Raw genomic sequence first — 26,996 nt, 5'->3', positions numbered from 1 at the left:
ACCAGTGGTTGTATACCATGGCTGCATGTTAGGATTACTTTAGGTAATTATCTTCAAAAATGAATGCCAGCCAGGCACAGTGGCGCACACCTATGATCCCAGTGATTCGGGAGGCTGAAGCAGGAAAATTGCAAGTTCGAAGCCAGCCTCAGGAATTTGGTGAGGCCTTACTTAGCAAGACCCTGTCTTAAAAAATAAAAAGAGTTGGGGGGCTGGGGTTGTGGCTCAGAGGTAGAGCGCTCGCCTAGCACATATGAGGCCCTGGGTTCGATCCTCAGCACCACATAAAAATAGAATAAAAATATTGTGTCCATCTACAACTAAAAAATAAATATTTAAAAAATAAAAAGAGTTGGGGTTGTAACTTGGTGGTAAAGTACCCCTGGGTTTAATCCTTAGTACCAAAACAAACAAAAACTAATGCCAGCTAGGTATGGTGGCCCATACTTGTAATCTCGGCTACTGAGGAGACTAAAGCAGGAGGATTCCAAGTTTGAGATAGCCTAAGCAACTTAGCAATACCCTGTCCTAAAATTAAAAGGGCTGAGGACATAGCTCGGTGGTAGAGTGCTTGCCTAGCATTTATAATGGGTCCAATCCCCAGTACTGCCCAAACAAGCTACAGCAGAAAGAAAAATGGCTAGGGTTCACAGAGTTCTGATTTGCTTTGATGTAGGGTGGGGCATAGTTAGAAGCTATCTCTGATTTGCAGCCCAGGTGTAGAGGTCCACTACTCCAGATTGTGTCTGGTTCTTTTTAGACTCTTAGCACCCATACTTTTTGTGATTGCCTATCTCAAATATATTTTAAGTTACTTATTTAAATGAAAGCTCAGTGTGGGCTAACGTGTTCTGTCTTACTCGTTGCCATCGCAGTGCCTGGCATATAGTAGGCTCCCACTCATTGGACAAGTGAATCTGAGCAGTGTCCATAACATTGCTTATCTGGCAAGAGTGTGTTTGACGGGGCTTGATCATGTAGTACCAGGTTGTTGTTTCCACTGCTAAGGCAAGATAGGCATCACAGATTCTTATGGGAAGACCCAAAGCCTATCTCAGAGGATAGATTATTTGTACTGACTGACAGTGGCCTTAGGAGATGAGTTTGGGGTTTGTCATCCATCTTATAAAATGTATACAACCTCACTTTATATTAAGAAGGTTTTTGTAAGGTATGAGTGACCAAATCTCTGGATTTTTCATTAAGATCTTTAATTTTCTTCATTTGGAAGCCATATCTTTGAGGAACTCATTCTGAAAATTGGTATCTGACTTTGGATTATAATCGTTTTTGAGAATTTAGATTTATATCTTTAAAAGCTCTTGTTTGTTTGTTCATTTGTTTGTTTACTTATGGTATCAGGGATTGAATCCAGGGGTGCTTAATCCAGTGGTAGAGTACTTCCCTCTACCACATCCACATCCCCAGCCCTTTTTTTGTGTATGTGCTGTGGATTGAACCCAGAGCCTTGTACATGTGAGGCAAGCACTCTACCAACAACTGACCTATATCCCCAGCCCCTTTTTTTATGTTTTATTAGAAATAGGGGCTAAGTGAGTTGCTTAGAGGCTCCCTGAGTTGCTGAGGCTGGGTTTGAACTCACAATCCTCCTGCCTCAGCCTCCCAAGTTTCTGGGATTATAGGCAGGAGCCACTGCACCCTGCTTAAAAATTTCTGTTTAAATAATTCGTCCAAGTGTATGTGGTTCCCTGGAATAATGCATGCCTAATGCATCCCTAATTTTCCTTACTGAGACAGTTTTCTAAGTTTTACATTTAGCTTTGTAAGTATACCTGAGATAACCCCCCACCTTTTTATTTTTTATGGTGCTGGGGATCAAATCCCGGGCCCTGCATGTGGTAGACAAGGGTTCCACCATTGAGCTACACCCTCTAATCATGCACTTGGGATTGACTGATAGAACATGGATACAGGATTTAAAACCCACATCTGAAGACTGCTTTTCAGATTTTAGCATGCATTAAGCATGACCTGGAAAGTATTTAAAACACAGATTACTGAGATCTGCCTGAGACATTCTGGTTTAGTAGACGTGAAGTAGACCCCAAGAATTTCCATTTCTCCAGTGGACTTATACTGCTAGTTCAAAAGATCCCAGTTGGAATAACACTAAGGTAGGAATCCTTGGAAAGGGAAGGAAAAAATTTATTAGCCTAGAAGGCACAGTACTAATCTAAATAATAGTGGTCACAGACACTATACTACTGTTTGACTCTAGGGAGATCGGGAAGGGCAGGCTTGTGAGTTGAAAATGATGGGGGAAAAAAGAGACTTGGAAGAAATGAGACTGCTTTCTAGCTGTAGCCTCAAAGCTGTTTGTTCCTGGGGTAAGACAGCCCTTGCACTGCCAATGCCACCCTGGAAGTACTCCTCAGCTTGTGGTGCTCATCACTGGATTCTAGTAGTGGGGCCACACACAGATACAAAATCATAGTCTACCTCAGAAATTGTTTTGAATCTGGTTTTCCCTGTCCTTCCCCACTGCTTGCTACCTCTCACCTGGTAGCTTATCATAGGCTCCTGGCTATTCTTTTTCTCTCCCTTTTTACTTTCAAGTCTGTGGTCAACATAATCATCCGGGGGGTGGGGGGTGGGGGGAAAACCATGACTGACCAAGTTTTCTGACTGCTTTGAAACCTCTGGATACCAGTTGTCTATAGGCTTAGGTTCAGACATGATAATATACAATTTCCTTTGTGATCTGGAAGATGAGAATATTAAAGAAAAAAAATGTAGGTAAGTTCCCCATCCCTGGAGTAAAACCTACCACTCTGGCAAATAGACATTAGAGACAGAGCCTGGACATGGTTGATTTCTTAAATCATTTGTACTCTTAGGTCTATAAGTATGAATATGACATGTATTCTATCTTCAAGGGTCCTTCTCTGTTTCATTAGTGTAGTGCTATCAAGAGTTTTGTGATGTCAGTGATCCATTCATATCTAAATAGTTGAGGAAAAACATCATGAATATGATCTAGATGGTTGTATTGAGTAGTTAGAAAGGAAAAATCCAGTTTGATCAGAGGAAAGGCAGGGATGGGGATGGGGTGCAGTGCAGATATTTGGGGGCTGGTCAGTGACAGAAGGAAAGCTAGATTACAGTGGTTCAGACCTTGGTGGACTAAGTAAGCTATTTAGAGCTGACATTACAGGCCTGTAGAGGATATTTTGCAAAAATGATCCATTGGCATATATTACGATTTGAAAAGGGGAGAGTATGAAAGCAAGGGAATAAGTTAAAGTGTTAAACTAATTCTAGCAAAAGATGTAGAATTCTAGCTGAGTGCAGTGGCACACAACTGTAATCTCAGCATCTTGGGAGGCTGAGACAGGAGAATGGCAGGTTTGAGGCCAGCCACAGCAAGTTAGCAAGGCCCTAAGCAACTTAGGGAGAACCTGTCTCAAAATAAAAGGACTGGGTATGTGGCTCAGTGGTAAAACACGTCTGGGTTCAATCCCCAGTTCCAAAGGGAAAAAAAAGTATGGAGTTCTGATTATCTCATTTGCATAGCCATTTAGTTCCACATGTAAGACATGTAGGAAAGAATCTGTAGAACTGAGAATAAGTGAATTCTACTGGGTGAATGGTTTAATGATTTTGATTGACTGGTTTAGGGTGGATAATAGAAAAAAAAAATCTCATTGACAGAAATAGATTAATAAGGAAAACTCATTTTTGAGCAGACTTTAATATTTATTTTTTAATTATAGGTGGACACAGTAATTTTTATTTTATTTTATGTGGTGCTGAGGATCAAACCCAGAGGGCCTCACGCATGCTAGGCGAGCACTCTACCTCTGAGCCACAACCCCAACGCAGAAGTTCCTATTTTTTGTTGTGAAACATGGTATAATTAGATGTCTAAAAATAAACTGCTTAGTTACTAGTAAGAAATGAAAGAGTTAAAACTTAGGGAATAGCTGAGTCTGGATAGAGTTGCAGGGTTGTCTGTGTGTGTGGTAGTTAATAGTTAAACCATGGACTGAAGTAGACCTCAGAGGCTGCAATTGGAGTATGGAGAGAGGAGCCAGATGGAGCCCTGCACAATGCCTGCAGTCACCAGGTGGAAGCAGCCAACAGAGTTAGAGAGATCGGCAGAAGACCAGGATTGTGTGATATTTCTGGAAGAAGGGGAAGAGGAAAATGGTTCATATCAATTTTATATTTCAAGTATTATATTTTGTGGCACAGCCTGTTAATTCCAGCTGCTGGGGAAGCTGAGGCAGGAGGATCACAAGTTTAAGACCAACCTTGGCTACTTAAAGCCTGTCTCATAATTTAAAAAATTAAATTATTAAGGGCTAGGGATGCATCTTGGTGATACAGTGCTTGCTAGCATGCACAAAGGCCCTGGGTTCTATCCCCAGTGTTCCCCCCCCGCCCCCCCCCCCCCAAAAAAAAATCAAGGAAAACAGACAGTGAATTTGTCATGAAGCATTTTTTATTGGGATCCTTTTTACATAGGGAAATGGCCTGGTTTCTAAGGGCAAAAGAAAAGGAAATATAAGTTTGGTTTAGAGACAGGGTTTTGTTGAGCAGCTTAGGGCCTCACCTCCTGAGCCACTGGGGTTACAGGCATGTGCCACCACACTTGGCTTATTTTTCTTATTTTGAGATAGGATCTCAGTAGGTTGCTTACAGCCTTCTAAGTTGTTAGGGATTTTCTTATTTTTCCTATAAATTTTTGGTTCTTTTCCCTTCGTTTTTAAGAGTCCCATATGTTAAGTTGTTGGGGCTGTCTTTAAACTCATGATCCTCCTGCCTCAGCCTCCTGAGCTGCTGGGATTATAGGCATGTGCCACTGCACCCAGCTTCCAAGCCATTCTTTAGCTATCACTTAAAGTAGTAACTATTAATACTCATGTTTTACTTCTATGATGGATTGCAGTGGTCTGGAAAGAGGAAGTGGGTGGGAGCTATGCTGTTCCTGTAAAATCTAATAGGAGTAAAGCCAGGAAAGGAGCTGTAGACACCAGTGATCCTGGAAGGACAGGAATTAAAATGTACTGAGCAACCACTCCTATTTTACTATGAGAAAACCAAGGCTCAAAATCAGGATTTGAATCTAGCTCTTATATATCAAGTGAAATATTTCCTCTTGGATGCCACCAAGTAAAGCCATGGACAATCTGATCTTCTGTACATTTTTAGACTAAAGCCTCAACTCTTTGCCATTTAACATTTACTAAACTTAACCTAAAGTAAGGAATGTGAATGGATTTCCATTTCACTTTTGTTTTCCCAGACCCCTTGGTGATGAAGACACAGGTGAGACGTGTATGAGAGGGGCATGGGTATTGGCTAAACCTGCAGAAAGGAGGGTTTGACCAGACCTGTAGGATCTTCTTGAAAGATTGTGAGGGAATTGCCTCAAACAGTGGAATGTTGAATAGAGTGGTTCTTTGGCTCTCCCATGTTGGATGGGACCAAGCCCTATTCTGTAGGCCATTCTTCTAGTTAGCCTATTGTGGTTAATTAAAATAATGCTTATTTTAATTAGATCACATTTTGAACAGCAAGGATCTATCTTGTCAGTTTTATAAGTGACAAATGTTATTTCAGTATAATTTTTGGTTTGCATTTGTATGATTATAAGTGAGGTAGAAAATGTACTTACAGGGGCTGGGGATGTGGCTCAAGCGGTAGCGCGCTCGCATGCATGCGGCCCGGGTTCGATCCTCAGCACCACATACAAAGATGTTGTGTCCGCCGAAAAACTAAAAAATAAATATTAAAAAATTCTCAAAAAAAAAAAAAAAAAAAGAAAATGTACTTACATATTTAGAAGCAATTATCTAATGTTTGGTGAATGGTCTGTTATGGATTTTCTTATTTTTCTATAAATTTTTGGTTCTTTTCCCTTTGTTTTTAAGAGTCCCGTATATTAAGAAAATATCAGTGAACTTTATGATATGTTTAAATGTTTTCTCCCAGCTTCCCAGTGGTCTTTTCATTTTGTTGGTGGTGCTTTCCCATGCTTTTTTACAATTGTTTTATGTCATCAGATTTATCATCTTTCCATTTATTATCTATGAATTTTATGTCATATTTAGAAAATCTTCTCCTTCATTAAAGTTAAAGAGAAATAAGTCTGTGTTTTCCTTTAATACTTGTGTGGTCTTGTCATTTTACATTTAAAACTCTGAACCATTTAAAATGTGTTCTTGGGTATGAACCCAGTTTTATCTTTTTCCAAATGACTACTTAGCTGTCAAAGAACTGTTTATTAAAACCTTGATTCCCCTCCCTGCCCCCAAATGTGATCTATCATCCAGCAGCACTAACATCACCTGGTATCTTGCTAGAAATGCAGATTCTCAGGCCCCACTCTACCTCTTTTGGCTCTAACTCTGTAAACACTATCTCTGAGTGATTTATTATAATGGTTTAGAAGCTAAGAGTAAGGGGCTGGGGATGTGGCTCAAGCAGTGGCGCGCTCGCCTGGCATGCGTGTGGCCCGGGTTCGATCCTCAGCACCACATACAAACAAAGATGTTGTGTCCGCCGAGAACTAAAAAATAAATATTAAAAAAAAAAATTCTCATATTCTCTCTCTCTCTCTCTCTCTCTCTTAAAAAAAAAAAAAGAAGCTAAGAGTAAGATTTTCAAAGGAAGTACCAAGATGGGAACTTTTTTTTTTTTTTTTTCATTGTTTGTTTGTTTGTTTGTTTTTCTTTGTTTGTGATACTGGGAACTGGACCCAGGGGCCCTGTAGCACCTACGTTCTCAGCCCCTTTTATTTATTTATTTATTTTGAAACAAGATCTCACTAATTTTCCCAGGCTTAGCCTCAAATTTGCAGGCTTTCTGCCTCAGCTTCCCAAGTCACTGGAAATACAGGCATATGCCATCGATCCTAGCTCGTCATCAGTTTTTTTGTGGGTACCTCTGGGACCCTGGCTTCCTGTGTCTACAGTCAGTCCAGAGTCCACAGTGAAGCCATCCACAGCTCCCAATGCACCTCTGCAGCCTCATCTCTGGCCACTCGGTTATACTTCAGCCTTTTCCTTTCTGCTATTGTCCTTTTGCTTAAGATATTTGTCTGTGTGTATCTGTTTTTAATGTCCTGTATACTTCTACTTTGGCTTCAAAACCCATCTGAAATATCTTTTCTGGGGCTCCGGCCTCATTTTCTTCCTATGGACCCAAATTATGCTGGTACCTCTGCTTGAGCACTCAAAATTGTATCTGACACCTGTGTTGAATGGCCTCTAGATTCTTGCCTCCTGACTGACTTTGAGGGGCAGCTTTTTGTTGTGTGGGTTCACTGGGGAGGAGTGACAAATCCTGTGAATGCTTAAAAAATTGGAACATTCAAAAGATTATAATCTTTTACTATTTCCATTCCCTTTTGTCCATTTCATGATAGGAGAGAGGGCCAATAGTTCTTGCCTAGGGATTTGATGGTGTGTTTTCTAAGAGATGACAGAAATGCCACTAGCAATTATGGTAACCAGAGAAGCTAAGTGTTCAGAGGTTGGTAACCTATTTTCTTTTCATCTGACCATGTGTCTGTACTTGTTCCCCTTGAATTGTAGCCCAGGTGCTCTCACAGTCTTGAAAAGGAAATCCCCACCCTCTCTGTCACATCTGCACAGAATGCTCAGAGCAGCGTGTACCCTGTGCATGTAGCTATCCTTCTTTAGAACCCTCGTTCTCCAGCAGGGCTGGCCAATCCGCTTCTCCATCTTAGTCACGCTGTTCCAGCCCTGATACTGCCTGGTGCCTGCTGGAGCCTCTGCTGCTTGCAGCAGATTATTGTATGCTTGTTCCTGGGCCCATTTCCTGTTTCTATTCTAGTCACTGGTGGCTCAGCTCTGCTTCCTGCTTGTGTGTCTCACACAGATTCCTCTTGCTGGAACCTTTTGTTTTATTTGCAACAACCACCGTTTGAAAAGCAGCTGAGCCTTACCTCTAATATGATGGTTCCTATACTCCATCATTCCTACAGAAGAGTGGGGGAAAATACCCCATCACACCAAACATACCACTTGAATTTGACCTTGTTTTTAATTTTGTCCCTAGACTGCTACAGGAAGCTGTAGACCAGAGATTGGTATAAGAAGTCAAGCCAAACATATCTTCACTCATTAGCCACACACTATTGTCAGTAGTGGGGCTCCCTAGTTTTTTGGCACCTGGAGTTGATGAGCATGTTTGCTACTGCTAAGGAAGACACGTAGTCTCCTATGTAGCCCAAGCCTCCCTGAAGTCCAGATGATACTTATTTTGTGTTGGGCAGGTAATGCCACCTTCAGCAGAATAACATTCTATAGAAGAACATGGGGATGGAAAAGAAAGCATATGCTGACTCAACCTTCCGTCCTGTATGAGAACTCAACTTCTGTGCCTCCTCCTGTTAGCTTAAAGTGGGAGGGAGAAAGTGCAGGGAACTTATAAAAAGGGAAGAAGTGAAGGAGGTTGTCCTGGAAAAATGTATTTAAAAGCCTAAAGTTTACTCTCCCCTTGCCCATTTCCCCAAGGAAAGCATTGCTTTGTGAACCAATCTGTTCTCTTTCCTTCCAGGAACCCAAATCTGATGTAGATTTGACCCACAGAGGTATTCCTACCTCTCTGAGCTATCAGATTGAGTGTTCTCAAGTCATACCCCTAAATCAGTGATCCTGGGGAAAGACCTTTCTTTAGGGGAAAAAAGAGAAGAGAGAGAGAGTTGTCATGGTGGCACATACCTATAATCCCAGAGATTCAGGAAGCTGAAGCAGGAGAGTTACAATTTTTTGAGACTAGCCTGGGCAACTTAGACGCTGGCTCAAAACAAAGTAGAAAGAACTGGGGATGTAGCTCAGTGCTTGCCCTGGGTTCGATCCTCAATGTGGAGAGAGATAGACTTTGCCTATTCTCTTTTCTTTAGAGAAAGTGAAGAAGGAGTTGTGGAGGGATGTATGATTGTGATTTCTGGTTGGGGTTGTGGCTCAGTGTTAGAGCACTTGCCTAACATGTATGAGGAACTGGCTTTGTTCCTCAGCACCACATAAAAAATAAATAAAATAAAGGTATTGTGTCCATTGACTATTTAAAAAAATATATATATATATAATTTTTTTTTTTTTTAATTGTGATTTCTGGGCTAAGTAAATAGTGCTATAGCTTCTGGGTTTAGGTATATTCTCCAGGAGAATACAAGAAGCATTTACTCTAGAAAGAAGAATTCTTCAAAAAGTAGGATTTCTGAAGTTAGTCAACATATGGGTAAACTCAGTTGCCTTAGTGACAATGGCTTACCTGTACCCATTTTCTCCTTCTCTTTTTCTCTCCTGTTGGTGGTGCTTTTATAACTTTCTGAGAGCCAATTAGGTGACACCAGAGATGAACATTCCCTGGTTTCTGTTGTCCTGCTTCAAAAAGACTAACCAGAATCAGGGTTGGGGCTGAGGCTCAGGGGCAGAGCACTTGCCTAACATGTATGGGGCACTGGGTTTGATCCTCAGCACCTCATAAAAATAAAATAAGACTAACCAGAATCAGAAAACCAGCCCCAGATGTGTGCTTACAAAGCTGTTTTTTGGTTCATCCTTGGAAGATTAGGGCTCCTAAACCAAGCTGGTAATCCATTCCAATCTACCAGAGGAGGAGGACAACTTAATATTGTGGAGCTATGTTAGCATAACTAGTAAATCAACTATAGGATTAATTCTGTTTCTAAGACTTTGGTGTTCTGCCTGAGAGCTATGTTGAATTTGGACGTGTTTTGGTGCCATTACTTTGGGAACTAATGCTTGGTCTCTTGAAACATCTACTTTTGTGGCCTGAAGCTGTTCTGACTTTCCCTCCTGGTATCAGCATGGAATTGGCTAGTATTATGACCTAATCACTGATTGCCTTGAAGTGGAGCCCTGCTCCAAGCCAGTAGCTTCCTTCCCATTTGACTTTCCCAAGGAAGCTGAGAAGCCTTGTTGACGATGGTAACTAGGGGTTGAAAACTCAAGCTTGAGAATCAACAAACCTGTCCCTTAAGGCCAGCCTTGATGTGGGAGAAATACTGAATATTGTTTACTGTGATGAGTGGAAGTAATTTCCTGACATTTGGGGGAAGGTAAGAGTAAAAACAAGTTTCAAATAAAAAGAATCAGTATTCAGGGGAAGCATTATCAAGAACATTTGGATTTCCCCCCCCAGTGTCTTCTACTTTTATTTCATACACACACACACACACACACACACACACACACACAACTTTTTATAACAGGTCTCCTATGTTCAAAGATTTTGTTTCATTTTGTTTTAAAGGCCTTTTGGGGGTTGGTAGCTATCTTTCTGGTTTCTAGTTCTGTCAGTTTCCCACTCTTCAGATCTATTTATTCTACCCAAATATTTGGATTTTAATCTAGACCAGTAAGTTGTGATAGGAAAGACGGTTGGCTAATATTAATTAATTAATTAATTAATTAATTTTGGTACCAGGGACTGTTAACCACTGAGCCACATCCCCATATTCACTCACTTATTTGCTTAGGGGCTGCTGAGTTGCTACGACTGGCTTTGAACTCGAGATCTTCTGCCCCAGTTCATGGAATTACAGGCATGCACTACCACACTCGTCTTTAAATTATGAATAACAGAGCCTAGAGACCATTAGCCACCTCGTTCTAAGTTATGTTCAGCACATAACTTGCCTTCCCCAATTACTCTTGCTTGCTTTCTGGTTTTTCCTTTTCCAAGTTTCAGGGATTGAATCCAGGTTCTCAAACATACTAGGCAAACACTCTACCACCGAGCTACACCCCCTTTTTATTGCTCATTTGCCCAGGTTGGCCTTGAACTTTCAATCTTCCTGCCCCAGCCTCCCAAGTAGCTGGGACTGTGGAACTACAGTTCTGAGGCAGCCAGGCTTGCCACAGAGAGCAGAGCCAGATGATGTGGAAGTCTAAGGCAATACCTGCTCCCTATTACACTTCTTATACCTAGAACTCTGCTGGCTTTTCTGTGTTCCTTTCCTTGCACTCCACCTTTTCCTGTCCTGCTTGTGCAAGTTCTAACATTACAGCTGATGATCTTTATCATGGCACAAGCTCTGTGTGGATGGCCTTCCTAACAGAGGATGCTTGACTTTAAGAAAGTAGGGGTTTCTTACTTCCTTGCTTTCTCTAGCTTTACAGTGTTCTTATTTCCTGCTGGGATTAGAACAACCCTATTCCATAAATACGCACTGCTCTAACTCAGGCCCAGCTCTGACCCAGTTTCATTTTTTTCCCCCTGATTTGAGTCTGTTAACTAGTGACCCTCAAAACACTCTGGACATTTTTGGGGTGTGTGTGTGTGTTGTTTTGGCTAATTTTGTTTTTGTGATGTTGGGGCTTGAATTCGAGGTTTAAGCACTCTGAGCAAGCCCTCTGCCTCTGGGCAACATCCCTAGCCCTAATGTATGTATATATTTTTTTAAATATATATTTTCTAGTTGTGTATGGACTCAATGCCTTTATTTGTTTTCATGTGGTGCTAGGATCAAACCCAGTGCCTCACACTTGAAAGGCAAGTACTCTGCCACTGAGCCACAACCCCAGCCCCACTAAGGTATATTTTTGACTTAAGGGATGGTTAGAGACAAGATATTCCCCTCTCACTAAAGTAAGAAGCCTTTGAGGCAGTGTGCTTGTATAGGAGAGATGGTCAGTTAGCATGGTATACAAGCCTCATGGAGACTGACAAACCAGAGAAGCAGGGTTTCAATCAATTAGTGCCCCATGGGAATTCCAGGAACTTCTAAATTTTTTTAGACGTTGAAAGCCTAGATTTTTTTAAACATAAAATCTCTCAATTTAGCTAGAAATGGTGACACACACTTATAATCACTGTGACTCCAAAGGCTGAGGTAGGAGGTTCGCAAGCTCAAGGCCAGCCTGGGCAAATTTATTGAGACCCTGTCTCAAAATAAAAACTAGCCAGGCATGATGGTGCATGCCTGTAATCCCAGCAGCTCGGGAAACTGAGGCAAGAGGATCACAAGTTCAAAGCCAGCCTCAGCAACTTGGTGAGGCCCTAAGCAATTTGGCGAGACTCTGTCTAAAAACATAAAAAAGGCTAAGGATATGGCTCGGTGAAGTGTCCTGGCTTTAATTCCTGGTAACCAAAACAAAACAAAAAGGCCTGGGGGTGTAGTTGTGTAGTTCAGTTGTAGAGCACCCCTGTGTTCAATCCCCAGTACCAACCCCAATATAAATAAATAAATAAGGTTATAAATAAAATCTCAGTTTTTTTATGGGTCTATATGGGGGGTGTTGGAGAGTAAATTAAAAGATTTCTCTGGGGCTTGCGGGGGGATCTGTCTCTACAGCTTCTTGTGGACTGCCCCGTGTAATTTTGGCTCATTCTGTTATGCATAACTCCCTTTGAGACAGTGCCTAGAATTTCTCCGAGGGTAGGGACAGCTGTGGGGAGCACCACCTCATCTCTATTGCCAGCTCTCATTGTTTAGTGTTTGTTTTATTGGTCGGGGAGCCGTGGGGGGATAGGGGAGATGTTGAGCAGAAGCATTCGATGTGATTAAACCTCCAACTGAGCAGATCTGTGGGAGTAGAATATCGACCCTTGGAAAAATCAATCGCTGCTGCAGTGGCCAAATTGCTGTTTGCAGGGCTCCCACCACAGGAATGTAAGCAGCCCAGCAGTCTTTCTTCTCCCCTTTCTTACCTCAGCAACGCCCTCAGCCTCCACCCCAAGAGTCAAACCTACCTCAAGAGATTTGCTAAGGTGGGTTTGAACAGCAGGTTCTTGTTTTCTGACATTTATATTGAAATTTCTTCAGTGACACAGAACCCTGCCTCCCAGTAGCCTTCTTTGGTACTGGGGATTGAACCCAGAGTCACTTAACTACTTAGTCACATCCTCAGTTCTTTTTTTTTTCCCAAATTTTGAGACAGGGTCTTGGATAAGTTGCTGAGGCTGACTTTGACTTTTGCCTCGGCCTCCCAAGTCCCTGGGATTACTGGTGTGTGCCATTGTACCTGACTGCACTGCTGTAGTTCCAGCAACAGCCTTACCCCACTTGCCAAGGCCCATTTGGGATGTACTTGATGGCAGTGCCTAGAGTCTCTCCTTCAGTGTGGAGGTCTAGAGCGTGGACACCAGGATAGGATGGGAATGGAGATGCAGGGAAAGAGAAATGAAAGAGATTGGATCTAAGGATGATGTTTTGAGATTATTCATTGAGCAACAGTTATCAAACATCTTGTCTTTTGTATGACTGGCATTTTTCTCTTCACTAATACCATGATCTTTCCGTAGTTCTGGAGGCTAGTAGGGAAAGGGGACAAATATAGCACAATTCCATTTGTTTTTTAACACCTATTCTAGGGCCAGGGGAGGTGGTACAGGCCTATAATCTCAGCAGCTCAGGAGGCTGAGGCAAGAGGATCACAAGTTCAAAGCCAGCCTCAGCAACTCAGTGAGACCCTGTTTCTAAATAAAATATGTGGTGACTCAGTGATGAAGTGCCCCTAGGTTCCATCCTAGTACCAACAAAACAAAACACCTTGTCTAGCAAAGCCTCAAAGGAACTCTGGGCTCTGCTGAGGGGTATGAGTTGGTGTGGTGAGCCAGAGAAGTTGTCCTGTAGCCTCTGCTTAAAGCACATGCTTTAACAGAATGAAAATAACCAATTTTCTGTGAGTGTGAAGGTTTCTGATTCCCCTGTTGCCCCCACAAAGCTTATCTATTTTTTTGAAACAAGGTTTTACTATGTTGTCCAGGCTGACCTCAAACTTCTTGTGTCAAGCCACCCTTCTGCCTCAGCCTCCTGACTAACTGGGACAAGAGGTGCATGCCACTAACTGCACCCAACTTAGTTCTTATCTTTGAAGTTCCCAAGACTAAAATATATATATATAAAATATGTATAGTTGTCACACCTATAGTGTATCATTAAGCCTTTGGCCCTCCCCTCCTGTTCTATCCCTTGGTGACTGGGAAATCAGCCAACCTGATATGTTCAGTTAAAGGAGAGCTCTGTTACCCTGTTGTTGGAGCATGTCTATGACCTGGGGACTGAAGCTTGCTTAGCTTTTGCCTCCAGAAAGGAGCCTTTACATTCCCCACCTTAGGGAATGGGGTCTAATTGTCTAATTGTCCAGCAGTTTGGAAGGGTTGCTGAGGAAGAAAGTATGAGAGTTTGAAATCACCTGAAGTAAGGCCAGGAATCTGTCTATTTATTTTGTGTGGATTGAACTAGAGCATGCTAAGTAAGTACTCTACAACTGAGCTAGCCAGAAGCCAGGAATATCTTGACTTCTATCTGAGCCACACCCTTATGCTTAACAATAGGAATAGAATACATTCAGTTCTTTTTTGTTTGTTTGTTTGTTTGTTTTGGTGCTGAGATTGAACCCAGGGGCATTTCCACTGAGCTTTATCTGCAGCCCTTTTTATTTGGGACTGGGGCTCCCTAAGTTGCCTTGGGCCTTGCTAAATTGCTGAAACTGTCCTCAACTTGTTATTCTCCACACATTTGGTTTGAATCTCCAATAGAGACCAGACTTCTACCTTCATAGAAACGAATTTCCTGGTTCTAAGCCATCTTCTCCCTTCCCCTTCTTACATTAAGTACCTTTTTGAAAACCTGGGGTGGGGGCAGGATGTGCAAGGCCCTGATTTGAATCCCATTACAGCAAAAGAATGAATGAAAGAAAACCCTTCACTGTACATTTAAGTTGAGAGGGTGATAAGTAAAATGGCTGATTTGAAATAAACCAGGAAAGTTCTAAGAGTGGCTAGGAAAAAGGAAAACAAATAGCATTGTTGACTTGTAAAGAGTTGGGTTCTCTGGTTTAGGAACGTCACCTAATCTCTGAGCCTGCTTGGTTAAAATGGGGGTAATACCCACATCAGAAGATAACTGTGCGAATTAAAGGTGAGTCAAACACTTACCTTATAGTTAAACATTTGATAGGCACATTCTTATCAATTCTGCTTCCTTGTAAAAGGGAAATGTAAAGGGACTTGCTTTTTTAACTTCTTTACAACATCATTTAAATTTGGAGATTTGGTCTCTCAGAGCTTTCTTTATGAATTCTGACACATATAGGGAATTTCCTCTTAGAGGTGGGCCCCCTAAAAGCATTCTAGAGACAAAAAGTATCTGACCCTTCTCTGCTATACATTCCCCACCAGGCAGCCAGAAGGTACCAGGAAGAATGAACCATTATCCTCAGAACAATAGCCCATTGTAGAAAAAGAGAAGAGGGAGTTTGGGGGGGGGGGTCTCATCCTATGTGGTGGTTTCTAGGATACAAACCCAAGTTTTTGGAAACATGGTGGGACCAGTAGCAGTTTCTGCTATTCCCAACAGTGGTGTCATTCAGGCAGGAGGTGGTGCTTGGTCCTAAATGAAAAGGATAGGTGCCAGCCTCTGTTATCTTTTCCCCTTTCTTACCATGTGCTTCACTCCTGACCTAAAAGTATACCATCAGGAGTATGAGGCAGCCTGTTCTGTGTTTTGGTTCATTCTTGGTGTTTCAGCCAACACCAGCTAGCCTGCTTTCTAGGTATAGTGGCAGTTAATCTTTTGGACCAAGACCACTCCTTGGACAGCAGTTCAGGAGATGTGTCACTCTGAGTCCTCCAGCATGGGGTGTGTCAGATTGCCCTTCCTTACATTTATAGCAAAGATAAAAAGAGAACCCACAGGGCTGTGGTTGTAGCTCGGTGGTAGAGTGCCTGCCTAGCAAGTGTGAGGCACTGGGTTTGATCCTCAGCGCCACATAAAATAAATAGACATAATACCTTTGTACTTTGTCTTAGCTTTAAAAAAAAAACTATAACTGAAAATTTTTTTAGAAGTGTTGGGGTTGTTGCTCCCTGGTCGAGCGGTTGCCTGGCATGCGTGAGGCACTGGGTTCGATCCTTAGCACCACATGAAAACAAAATAAAGGTATTGTGTCCACCTACAACTAAAAATAAAATATTAAAAAAAAACAAACCCAAAACTTAAAAGAAGTATTTGATACAGGTTGTCTCTTCTCCTCTTGATATATTGCTTAAGGAAGGTTTTAAGAAAAACCAGGCATCCCCAAAACTTGCCTGAGTAATTAATTGTCTTAGTCCATTTTCCTTGGAGTTTGTTGTAGCTATTGCCTTCTTTTTTTATATTCTGCTTTCTTCAAGGGCTATGTTTCCCAGTGTCTTCTGTGTTCTTGAGGATTTCTTCTCACTCTCCAGTATGGGAGCAACCACCTGCCATGTCTCTGGATCTGTGAGACTAAGCTGAGGGTAGCGGGTTCTGGCAAATTGCTAATATTGATTTGGTCATTTTAGGCTATGCTTTTGGAATTTTTTCATTTAAGGGTTGTTACTTAAGTGGCTATAGCTGAGTTGCAAAATTCCCACCATATATCCTTACCTACACACTTGTAGGATTTACCTGTTGTTTTTTTTGTTGTTGTTGTTTGTTTTTAAATGCCAGGTTGCTTAACCACTGAGCCACATCCCCAGCCCTTTTTATATTTTTATTTGGAGACAGGGTCTTGCTGAGTTGCTCAGGGCCTCAGCCTCCCAAACTGCTGGGATTATAGGTACATGCCACCGGTATACCTGATTTTCTTTTTCTTTTTTCTTTTTTTCTTTTTGGTACTAGAGGTTGAACTCAGTGATTGTGCTCAATCACTGAGTCATATCCCCAACCCTATTTTATATATTTTGTTTAGAGACAGGGACTCAATGAATTGCTTAGTGCCTCACTTTTGCTGAGGCTAGCTTTGAACTCGATCCTCCCGTCTCAGCCTCCCAAGCCTCTGGGATTATAGCCTGTGCCACTGTACTCAGTTTACCTGATGGTAATTTAGCTGCTGTCAATGAGCACAACTAGGCAAAAGTTCTTCATAACTAACTGGGTATAAGAACTCCATCCAGGAGTTCCTCAAGGATTCAGCCAAATTTATGGGGAAATTGGATATCAGCTTGCTGTGAGCCTATTCTTTCGATTTGCCTGACATTGTTTACTGTGCTCAGCAAAATGAACTGATGTCATCCCCATGTGGCTCTATTGGGATATCATTTAAGCCCCCCTTCCTCTAACCCTGATCTAGTATCTTCCTGTTTGAAAATATGCTTTACCAGGCAGCCGTTCATGTTAGAGCTTGTGATTCTTCCTGTGAGAGCAATAGCACACACCCTCCCCCACCCCCCAAATGAGGTATGGACTGTGATTTCAGGCACGGTTTTGTTGTGGTGTGAAGAGAAGGTGTTAGCTGTTGAGTTCTGTTTGTCAGCAGAGCCTGACAAACCCATGCTGGCATTCGCTGGGGCTGGGCAACCAATCACAGCTGGAACAGTTATCGTCATGGAGTCCCTATGGGCTTCCTCTATCAGGTCACATCCCAAAATAACATTGGGCAGTATTTCAAGTGAAGAAATGAAGGCTTTCGGGTCTGTAGCCAGCCTGGAGTGTGAGATTCTGTGTGAAATAGTTGGACCTGCTCCAGCGCTTTTGATCTGCATGGTAGATGAGCAGTAAAATGCATGAAACACGTTGGAAACACGTGAGGAAATTCTCCTGGCCCTCCTGCTTCCTTGGAACTGGCAGGGCACTGAGTGGGCTGATCCCCACCTCCTGTCTCTCAGCAGGATCATACTTGAAGAAGAGCAAACCCTGGAAAAGAGGGCTTTCCACTAAAGGGGTATTGCTACAGTTCTCTTGGTGATTTAGGTGAACCCTTTTCACAGAGAGCTAAGAACCTGGAGTCCTGAAATGCTAAAGGCAGCACCTGCCAGGGAGAATAGGGGCTTGGATTGATTAAGCTTGTTCTGTAAAAGTATGTTGTAGAAAATTGAACTTGTTAGGCACAGTGAGGTCTGACTCAACAACCAGACATCCGGCTTTTTGTGGAACAAAAGACCTGAAAAACTGGCTTTTTGTAGGGTAGAAAACAGAGGTGTGTCCTGTGCAATTAAAGGATATGGAGTTCAGAGCATATCTGTTCGTGTGGAAGAGAGAGGATGAGACATCTTTTGGAGTTTCTGCCTTTACCACTTCTCTCATGGTCCAACAAAAATATTTACTGGGATTAGCCCCTGGGACTGATAGGTTCTTATACTGCTTGTATGTTAAATCTCTTATTCCAGAGTATTGGTGCTGGTCGCTTGGCCCTGACCATATGGTACTAGTGCATTTGCACATGTCCCAGAGTGTTACAGACTAGATTTGTCCAGCCCTCTCCCTCTCTTTGTATCATGAGAAAACCAAAGTCCCAGCTTATTGCTAGCCAGCCCAAGGTTACAACTAAAATGTGTCATAGGTGGGCTTAGTCTCCTAACTTAAGGGTGTGGTGCTTTTTCCTTAGTTCATATAGTATCCGAGCAAATGGAGGGGGAGAGAGGGAAAACGAGTCCAGGCTTTGGGTCCAACAGACTTGGATTTGCACTGCCACTTACTTTTTGGATGATTTGGGTTACAACCCAATCTTTTGTCAAGTCTTCCTCATCTTCAAAATGGTGATGGTAGTAGTATCTATAAGCAAAAATTGTAGGAAATTAAGTAATTCCACAAAAGGCCTGGCACATAGTAGATGGTCCAGTAGTGTGTGCCTATGGATAATAGTTTGAGTTGCCTCTTCCTATAACAACATTCTATTCTTAAATTATTTCAAACCACAGTCCTCATGCTGACCATTTGTTATCTGATGAAAATATATGACAGTTTGAGAGATGGGCCCAAAACCAAATTGGAGAGAGAAGATTAATGTTGTTCTCTTCCTGAGTAGTGGTCTGTGCCCAGACAGCCCACTTGGGGCTATTGTTGGCAGTGGTTTATTTAGCATTTTTTTCTCCAAGGAGTTCAAGCACTTTACCAAAACTGATACCTTTCTTCAGAGGGCGTCTGTATGACAGTCACTTTCTTTGCCAGCCACAGGTCCTGGGACCCAGCCCCATGGGCTACAAAGGATTTTCTTTAGGCTCTTAGAATCCCTCAGCTTAATGAGGCATTCCTTGCAGATGTGGTGACCCTGGCTTTTTCACAAAAGTGCGACTAAAGCAATCTTCTTAGTCCTTGCCCTGACTGTGTAGCATGGCTGATGAGTTTTTGGTGTGGGTTTTTCTTTTTTTCTCTGTTTGCTTTGTTTTCTCAGTTCAAGGTCTCTGAGAACATATACCAAATTGCACAGGGGTTCATCCTCAGAGGATAGCAAAAAAGACAGTTAAGTGAGACTTTGACTTTATGTTTTACTTGTACACAGACAAAAATGTTCAGAACAAAACACTTAATTTTCAGAGCCAGGTTCTTGCTTGTCTTATGGATGGACTCTGAATTCCCATTCTGTTCCAAAATACACCAATTTCTTTTTCCTGTAAGCCTGTAGCTCTTTTTGCTACAAGCTGGCAACTTACTAAGGAACAGAGACTAGAAGAGAGTACATGAGAAAATCTAATGCTCCCTAAAAGAGGGCATTGGGCCATGGATTTTATTAGACATTAGGGTCTAACGAGTGCCTTTGAGGCCATTTCTGGCCTATACAACTGGCTTCTCTTATCTTCTTGCATTTATTCTCCTTGTCTCAGAAGCCAGGTGTCTCTCGTATAACTTAGCTCTCAAAATGAGGATGGAATGAACCATTTTCTCTTGGGATGAATTCAGAGATGTTTATCACTGCCCATGCTTTAGTCCTTTGAGAGGGAAGAGGTCTTTGGTGTTGCCTGGAGATTGGCCTCTTAAGTTCCCTTCTACACTGGAATTCTTTTTTGTTTGTTTGTTTGTTTGGGGTGGGGGGTGTTACTAGGGATTGAACCCAGCTCCTCAAGCATACTAGGAAAGTGCTCTACCACTAGTGACATCCCATCCCTTTTCTATTTGTCATTTTGAGACAGGAAATCACTAAATTGCTCAGTCTGACCTTGAATTGGACTCCTCCTACCTGAGCTTCCCGAGTAGCTGGTATTACAGGCCTGTACCACTGCACCCAGGTTAATCACATTTTTAAAGTATTCTATGGTACAGCAGGTCTACTGCTTATCAACAAAAATACTAGCATTTTCTGACTCCTTAGCTAACAATGAAAGCTGGACACAGAAGTGTACATCCAGTTACCTACCTTGCCTTCAGAGCAAGCTTTCTTTGCATAGAACTCAATCGAGATGTTCCCAGCCTAGCTAAGTAGTCAAATGATTTGTGGAAGGTCAGAATATCTTGAAAGCTTGAAGGAAAGCCTAAGAAAGGTCCTCTAAAATCCAGTGATAGGTCGATTCACTTCAAATGATATTTCCAAGACAAGCTCATTTGTGTAGGTAGGAATAGACTCAAATTAGGCCAACTTGGATCTCTTTCAGATGTGTCTCTTTAACTCTTTTCTTAAATGTACAGGGTTTTCATCCTTTTCTTCAGTGTACACTTTGTCCTACACCTTAGGTGGTGTTGCTTGGGAATGAACAGAGGGCAGGGGGTGTAGAGAAGTACATTCCTTGGCCGAATATTTTCATATTGAGCTTTTGATTGCTAATCTTGGATTCTTGACCCAGAATGAACTCTTTACTGATTAATGCAAGATAAGCAAACCCCTCAAATAAACACCAACTTCTTCATTGAAAAACTTAAGCTGGAAGAAAATCTGAGTTAGTTGACATTTTTTTCATCCCAGGTGTTAGGCATATAGTCCCAACCTTGGCAGTTAAGAAATTGTCTTTTGCGTGCAAATGTATCCCTTTCTCACCTCTTACCCCTTATGTTGCAAAGTATGGTGAGTTGAAGGGAGTTTCTTTGTAAATGGAGGTTAGTGCAATCTTGAGAGAGAGGGGATCTGTAAATGTTGCCCAGACTTGTTAAAATTCTCTCTCTTAGCTCCTTGTGCCATCCTGGCAGCGTTTTGTAGTTTCCCCATTGGAGGGGAGCTAACATCACACTGAAGTAGCTGCTTTCTTCTTTTATTTTTGGTACTAGATATTGAACTCAGGGGCACTTTACCACTATCCTTTTTTATTTTTTTATTTTGAGACAGGGTCTCACTAAGTTGCTGAGGCTGCCCTTGAACTTGCGATTCTCCTGCCTTACCCTCCCATTGTGTGCAGCACATAGCTGCTTTCTTTCCTTTTTCTGGGGGTGGGGAGCAGAGGGTTTACCAGGGATTAAACTGAGGGCACTCAACCACTGAGCCACATCCTCAGCCTTTTTTAAATTTTTTTATTTAGAGACTGCGTCTTGCTAAGTTGCTTAGGCCCTCGCTAATTTGCTGAAGCTGACTTTGAACTCTCAATCCTCTTGCCTCAGCCTCCCTAGCCACCAGGATTACAGGCATGTGCCACCATGCTCAGACTTGTTAAAATTCTTAGCTGCTTTCTTGTGACCATAGAAGTTAAGGACTCAGAATGAAGATGAAAGTACTAAGTCTCCACTAACTCTAGGGAAGGTGGAACAGGGGTCAACAAACTACCATTTGTGAGCCAGCTGGTTTTTAAAAAATGTTTTACTGTAACACAGCCACATCCATTTTTTAACATATTGTTCATGGCTACTTTTCCAATGCAGTGGCAGAATTGATTAGTTTTGACAGACAGTATGGCCCACAGAATCTAAAATATTTTGTACCTGGTTCTCAACAAAGTTTGCCGCATATAAGCTATAGTATCATAACTGAATAATGTATGTTTGCTCTTGGTTATTTAAGGAAAATTCTCAGCATGTAATAGAATTGTTAAAAGAGTGATCTGTGTTCTTATGTATGTTTCAGGATCTGTCTGGTTCAATAGATGATCTCCCCATGGGGACAGAAGGAGCTCTGAGTCCTGGAGTGAGCACATCAGGGATTTCCAGCAGCCAAGGAGAGCAGAGTAATCCAGCTCAGTCTCCTTTCTCTCCTCATACCTCCCCTCACCTACCTGGCATCCGAGGCCCCTCCCCGTCCCCTGTTGGCTCTCCTGCCAGTGTTGCTCAGTCTCGCTCAGGACCACTCTCGCCTGCTGCAGTGCCAGGTACCCTCAAGTACTGACCTTTGTGAAGAGGGAAAGGTGACTGGTCCCGGTGGTATTAGGGAGCCCTGGTTTATGTCTGCATAGTTTGGAGAAGGGAAGTGGAAACCCCTTGGCTGGATATCTCTGTATATATAATACTGGGAGGTGCTTGGCTGTCCAGGAGTTGTTTCCAGCTCTAATAAATTGACCCCCTAGCTAGAATTCTCAGGCTTAGCCATGATTTGCTTACTTCTTTCTTTTTCTGGAGCAGGCAACCAGATGCCACCTCGGCCACCCAGTGGCCAGTCAGACAGCATCATACATCCTTCCATGAACCAATCAAGCATTGCCCAAGATCGAGGTGAGAGTCTGGGACTTTGGTGTAGGGATGGAGGGCTAAAGCAGACATTTGAATACTATGCAGTAGCTTTTGGAGAACTATATGTCCATGAAGCTTAGGTTAAATCCATCAACAGATTTGAAGTTATCATCGGTTTGGCTATACTGATGGCTGTAGAGTTGCATTTCCCAGTAGTCTTTTTTTTTTAATTATAGGAGGATACAATGCGTTTATTTTTATTTATTTATTTTATGTGGTACTGAGGATCGAATCCAGTACCTCACCTGTGCTAGGCGAGTGCTCTTCCACTGAGCCACAACCCCAGTCCCATTATCTGTGTTTTTTGATACATTTTCCCTACACTGTCTAATTTGGTCAGCAGTTGCTGAAGACTCAGCATTAAGTCTTCACCCATTAAACCATTTGCCATTTTGTTTTTTGTCACTGTGTGTCTTTTCAAGCATCCATTTAGTTCGAACATTTGGCATGCCTTCTGTTAATGGTGTGCTACTTCGTAGAGACTCTGTGCAAATAGGTGCAAACGGAAATGTAGATGATAAAATCCCAGGATCAGAAGAGAGCATTTGTTCCCACTGTACTGAGCAAATAATTCTATGGACTCTACTCACAATTAGGTTATATGCAGAGGAACCCCCAGATGCCCCAGTACAGTTCCCCCCAGCCCGGCTCGGCCTTATCTCCGCGTCAGCCTTCTGGAGGACAGATGCACACAGGCATGGGTTCCTACCAGCAAAATTCCATGGGGAGCTATGGTCCCCAAGGGGGTCAGTATGGCCCACAAGGTGAGTATACTACCCAGTTAGGAGTAGGTAGAGATGAGAGGAGAAAAGAGTTTCTTCTCTGATATATAAGAGTAGAACTGTCCTTTGCCCTAAATCTACCCATCTTAATCAGAGTTCTTAGTAAGACAGAGTTCTCTCTTTACTTAACTCAAGTCTTTGAATTTCTCTGAGCCTGTTTTATCTATAAATTGTAGTTCAAAGTGTTTAGCCGAGAGCTGAGCACAGATACTTAAAGAGGGTAGCTATTGGTTAATATAGTGTGGGGTTTTTTGGGTTGTTTTTGATTTTTAGTGAATAAATCTTAGTTGATTTTTCCTTTACATCAGACCTAGGTAGATCTAAAGCTGAGTATCTCACACATAACATGGGATAGGAAGTCAGATGAGTGTGTAGAAAGGAAAGAACTTCTCCTGAGAGTTGAAGGGCCCCAGATAGTACGGTAGCAAAGTCATTTTTGCTTCCCCAATCCTCCTCCCCTCAGTACTAGGATTGAACCCAAGAGAGTTCTACCACTGAGCTATGCCCCAGCCCTTTTATTTTAAATTTTGAGGCACTGTCTGTCTTTAAGATGAAGAGATGAACTGGGAGTGTGGCTCAGAGGTAGAGCTCTTTCCTAGCATGTATAGGGGTCATGGCTTCAAACCTCAGCTTTGTGGATGAGCAAGGAGAGGGATGTGGAACAACTGAGGCCTGCCTTTACATGCATCTAGCTTTCCCTTTACTTTTTTTCCATGGGGGTTAAGGCTACCATGAAGTTGATCTCATTCCTGACCAAAATATTGAATGATTCTCATAGTTTATAATATAGAGTTTGGGAGTTGAGATTAGTGAGTTTCTGATGAGTCACTAACCAAGTCTTGTGTCTTCTCTCCCTTCCCTCCCAGGAGGCTACCCCAGGCAGCCAAACTACAATGCCTTGCCCAATGCCAACTATCCCAGTGCAGGCATGGCTGGAAGCATGAACCCCATGGGTGCTGGAGGTCAGATGCATGGGCAACCAGGCATCCCACCTTATGGCACACTTCCTCCAGGGAGAATGAGTCATGCCTCCATGGGCAACAGGCCTTATGGCCCAAATATGGCCAATATGCCACCTCAGGTTGGGTCAGGTATGTGTCCCCCACCAGGGGGCATGAACCGGAAAACTCAAGAATCTGCTGTCGCCATGCATGTTGCTGCCAACTCTATCCAAAACAGGTAAGGCCTGGGAAGTAAAGGGGGTGCAAGTGCAAGGAAATATGTTGCAAAGCCATTTGGGTCATTGAGATGCTCTGGGCCTAAAAAAGAATGTTGTATAATACATATTATAGATATGTATTTACATATATAATTTTCTTGAGCTTTTTAGAAAGCTGCTTATTTACAAAGTATTGATTATTAAGCATCATAGGTTGATATCAAGTTTCATATGACCAAGTATCCTATGTAAATAACTTACAAAAGCTGGGCAGGGTGGCACATACCTATAATCACAGCTACTCAGGAGACTGAGGTAGAGGGATTACAAGTTCAGAGCTATCCTGGGTACCTTAGTGAGACCTTTTCTCAAAATAAAAATGGGGGCAGGGACTGGGGGTGTGATTCAGTGGTAGAGTGCTTACCTGGCATGCATGAGACCTGAATTCAATCGCCATCACCACAAAATAAATAAGGAATGTAGCTGGGTATGGTGCTGCACACCTGTAATTCCAGTGACTTAGGAGGTTATATCATAAGTTCAAAGCCAGCCTCAGCAATTTAGCAAGGTCCTAAGCAACTGCGTGAGACCCTGTCTCAAGATAAATCATAAAAAGGGCCAGAATGGGGCTGGGGATGTGGCTCAAGCGGTAGCGTGCTCGCCTGGCATGCGTGCGGCCCGGGTTCGATCCTCAGCTACCACATACAAACAAAGATGTTGTGTCCGCCGAAAACTAAAAAATAAACATTGAAATTCTCTCTCTCTTAAAAAAAAAAAAAGGGCCAGAATGACTCAGTGGTTAAGCTACTCAGGAAGCTGAGGCAGGAGGATCATTTGAACCTATATTTTTTTTAAACCAACCTGGGCAACATAGCGGGAACCCATCTCGAAGAAAGATTGCAAGTCCACTTCCAAGTGCTATGCTGAGGAGTACTTCTGATTGGGGTTCGGTATGAGAACAAGTAGTGGAATTAAGCGTTTAATCTGGGCCTTTTGCCATAGAGAGGGCCCTGAAATAGAAATATAGCTTAACTTTGGAGGTGACTTAGAGGAAGGCAATTCTTTCAAGACACAGTAGAACACTACTATTCAAGGAGTGTACCACTTAAAATTGAGCTAGTTTTTTTTTTAAATATTTTTTTTTAGTTGTAGATGGACACAGTACCTTTATTTATTTTTTTAATTAATTAATTTATTTATTTGTGTGGTGCCTGAGGATCAAACCTAGTGCCTAGTGCTTTGTACCACTGAGCCACAACCCCAGCCCCAGAATTGAGCTAGTTTGTGTTATATAGAGTTCAGACCCTCTTAGAACACTCTTAGAACCTTTTGAAAGAGCTAGAAGATGAGGGTATCTAGATGTTTCCTGTTTCTGGTTTGAGGGAACCATAAACTTTTTGCTTTTCATTTTCTTTCTCAGGCCACCAGGCTATCCCAATATGAGTCAAGGGGGCATGATGGGAACTGGACCTCCCTATGGACAAGGAATTAATAGTATGGCTGGCATGATCAACCCTCAGGGACCACCATATCCCATGGGTGGAACCATGGCCAACAATTCAGCAGGTAAGTTCATTGGCTTTCTATAATACTGTGTATCCCTTGCGGTCATATACTATTGTCAGACCAGGATCCTTGCTCACCTCAAGGATTTGTTCAAGAATGATCTGCAAGTTACTGCTAAACCTGTTGACTTAGGGGCTGGGGATGTGGCTCAAGTGGTAGTGCGCTCGCCTGGCATGCGTGCGGCCCAGGTTCGATCCTCAGCACCACATACAAACAATGATGTTGTGTCTGCCGATAACTAAAAAATAAATATTAAAAAAAAAAAAAAAAGAACTTAAAAACCTGTTGACTTAAATTTTGTTCTCTTTTACAGGGATGGCAGCCAGCCCAGAGATGATGGGTCTTGGGGACGTCAAGTTAACTCCAGCTACCAAAATGAACAATAAGGCAGATGGGACACCCAAGACAGAATCTAAATCCAAGGTAATGATTTTGTCTTGACTCCTCTCAACTTTGGATCCTAACCTTTTCAGTGATAGGAAGAAGATAGTAACATGATTTTAACCTTTTATAATTCCATCAAGTCTGAAAATGCTTATCCTCCTCTTATCATAAAGGGTTTCAGAATAATAGTTCATTTGAATTAGGTTTGAGTTATCCTAAGGAATCCGAATGTAAACAACATATTCTCACAACTGCATGTCATGGAGAAAATGCTACACCCTACAGCATAGCATTCTCTGTGCCGTTTGGTGCTTCTGTGAAACTGCTTCCTGTATTCTAAGCACTGGTAGATGATGTGTGCTCTGGGTAACTAGTTGCCCTTCTCTTCCTGGACCTTACTCGTAGCAGAAAGAATGGTTGGTGCCTGTGTTATATAAAGGGGGAAATGGCAAGGGTATTGAGTCCTTGGGCTTCCATAGGTTGGTCCTGTGTATGCTCTCTGTTAGGCTATATGGCAACCCTGGTATCTTCTTATCCGTATAAATAGGGAAAATAAAAATCATGTCTGCAGTGTCCTGTGATTTTTCACCTCTGGCTTCCAGTCCTTTGGGCCACTATCTTGTCTTAGATAGGCAAAACTATTTTCAATCAGGTGGGAGATCCATCCTTTTTTGAGAGGAGGAAGAGATTGTTTTCATCTTAGTCTACCCCATTGTTTCAAAATCATGTTTTGAGTTTCTCAAGTAAAACAATATTAAGTATGTCCTGACTTCTGGGAAGTAGTGTGGGGATAGTAGTGACTTCAGTGTCAGGTTAC

General features: G+C 42.3%; 1 protein-coding gene across 2 annotated transcripts in view; it reads left to right on the top strand.

The window, feature by feature from the left end:
• The window catches only part of Arid1a (AT-rich interaction domain 1A), a 76,708-nt gene that overhangs the window by 37,233 nt on the left and 12,479 nt on the right, over window positions 1–26,996 (top strand). For both annotated transcript variants that reach the window (XM_046469233.2, XM_046469232.2), the window contains exons 5-10: window positions 21,690–21,930; window positions 22,181–22,270; window positions 22,885–23,052; window positions 23,937–24,249; window positions 25,650–25,795; window positions 26,109–26,218. In XM_046469233.2, coding sequence (XP_046325189.1) covers window positions 21,690–21,930; window positions 22,181–22,270; window positions 22,885–23,052; window positions 23,937–24,249; window positions 25,650–25,795; window positions 26,109–26,218 — 1,068 coding nt within the window. The remainder of the gene's footprint in view (window positions 1–21,689; window positions 21,931–22,180; window positions 22,271–22,884; window positions 23,053–23,936; window positions 24,250–25,649; window positions 25,796–26,108; window positions 26,219–26,996) is intronic.

This window comes from Marmota monax, unplaced genomic scaffold (genome assembly GCF_021218885.2).
Source record: "Marmota monax isolate L192 unplaced genomic scaffold, Marmota_monax_Labrador192_F-V1.1 WCK01_AAM20220418_F8-fsc00008, whole genome shotgun sequence".
NCBI classification, from domain to species: domain Eukaryota; kingdom Metazoa; phylum Chordata; class Mammalia; order Rodentia; family Sciuridae; genus Marmota; species Marmota monax.
Note: the sequence above shows the minus strand (reverse complement) of the source record. Positions and strands in the feature narration are given on the sequence as shown.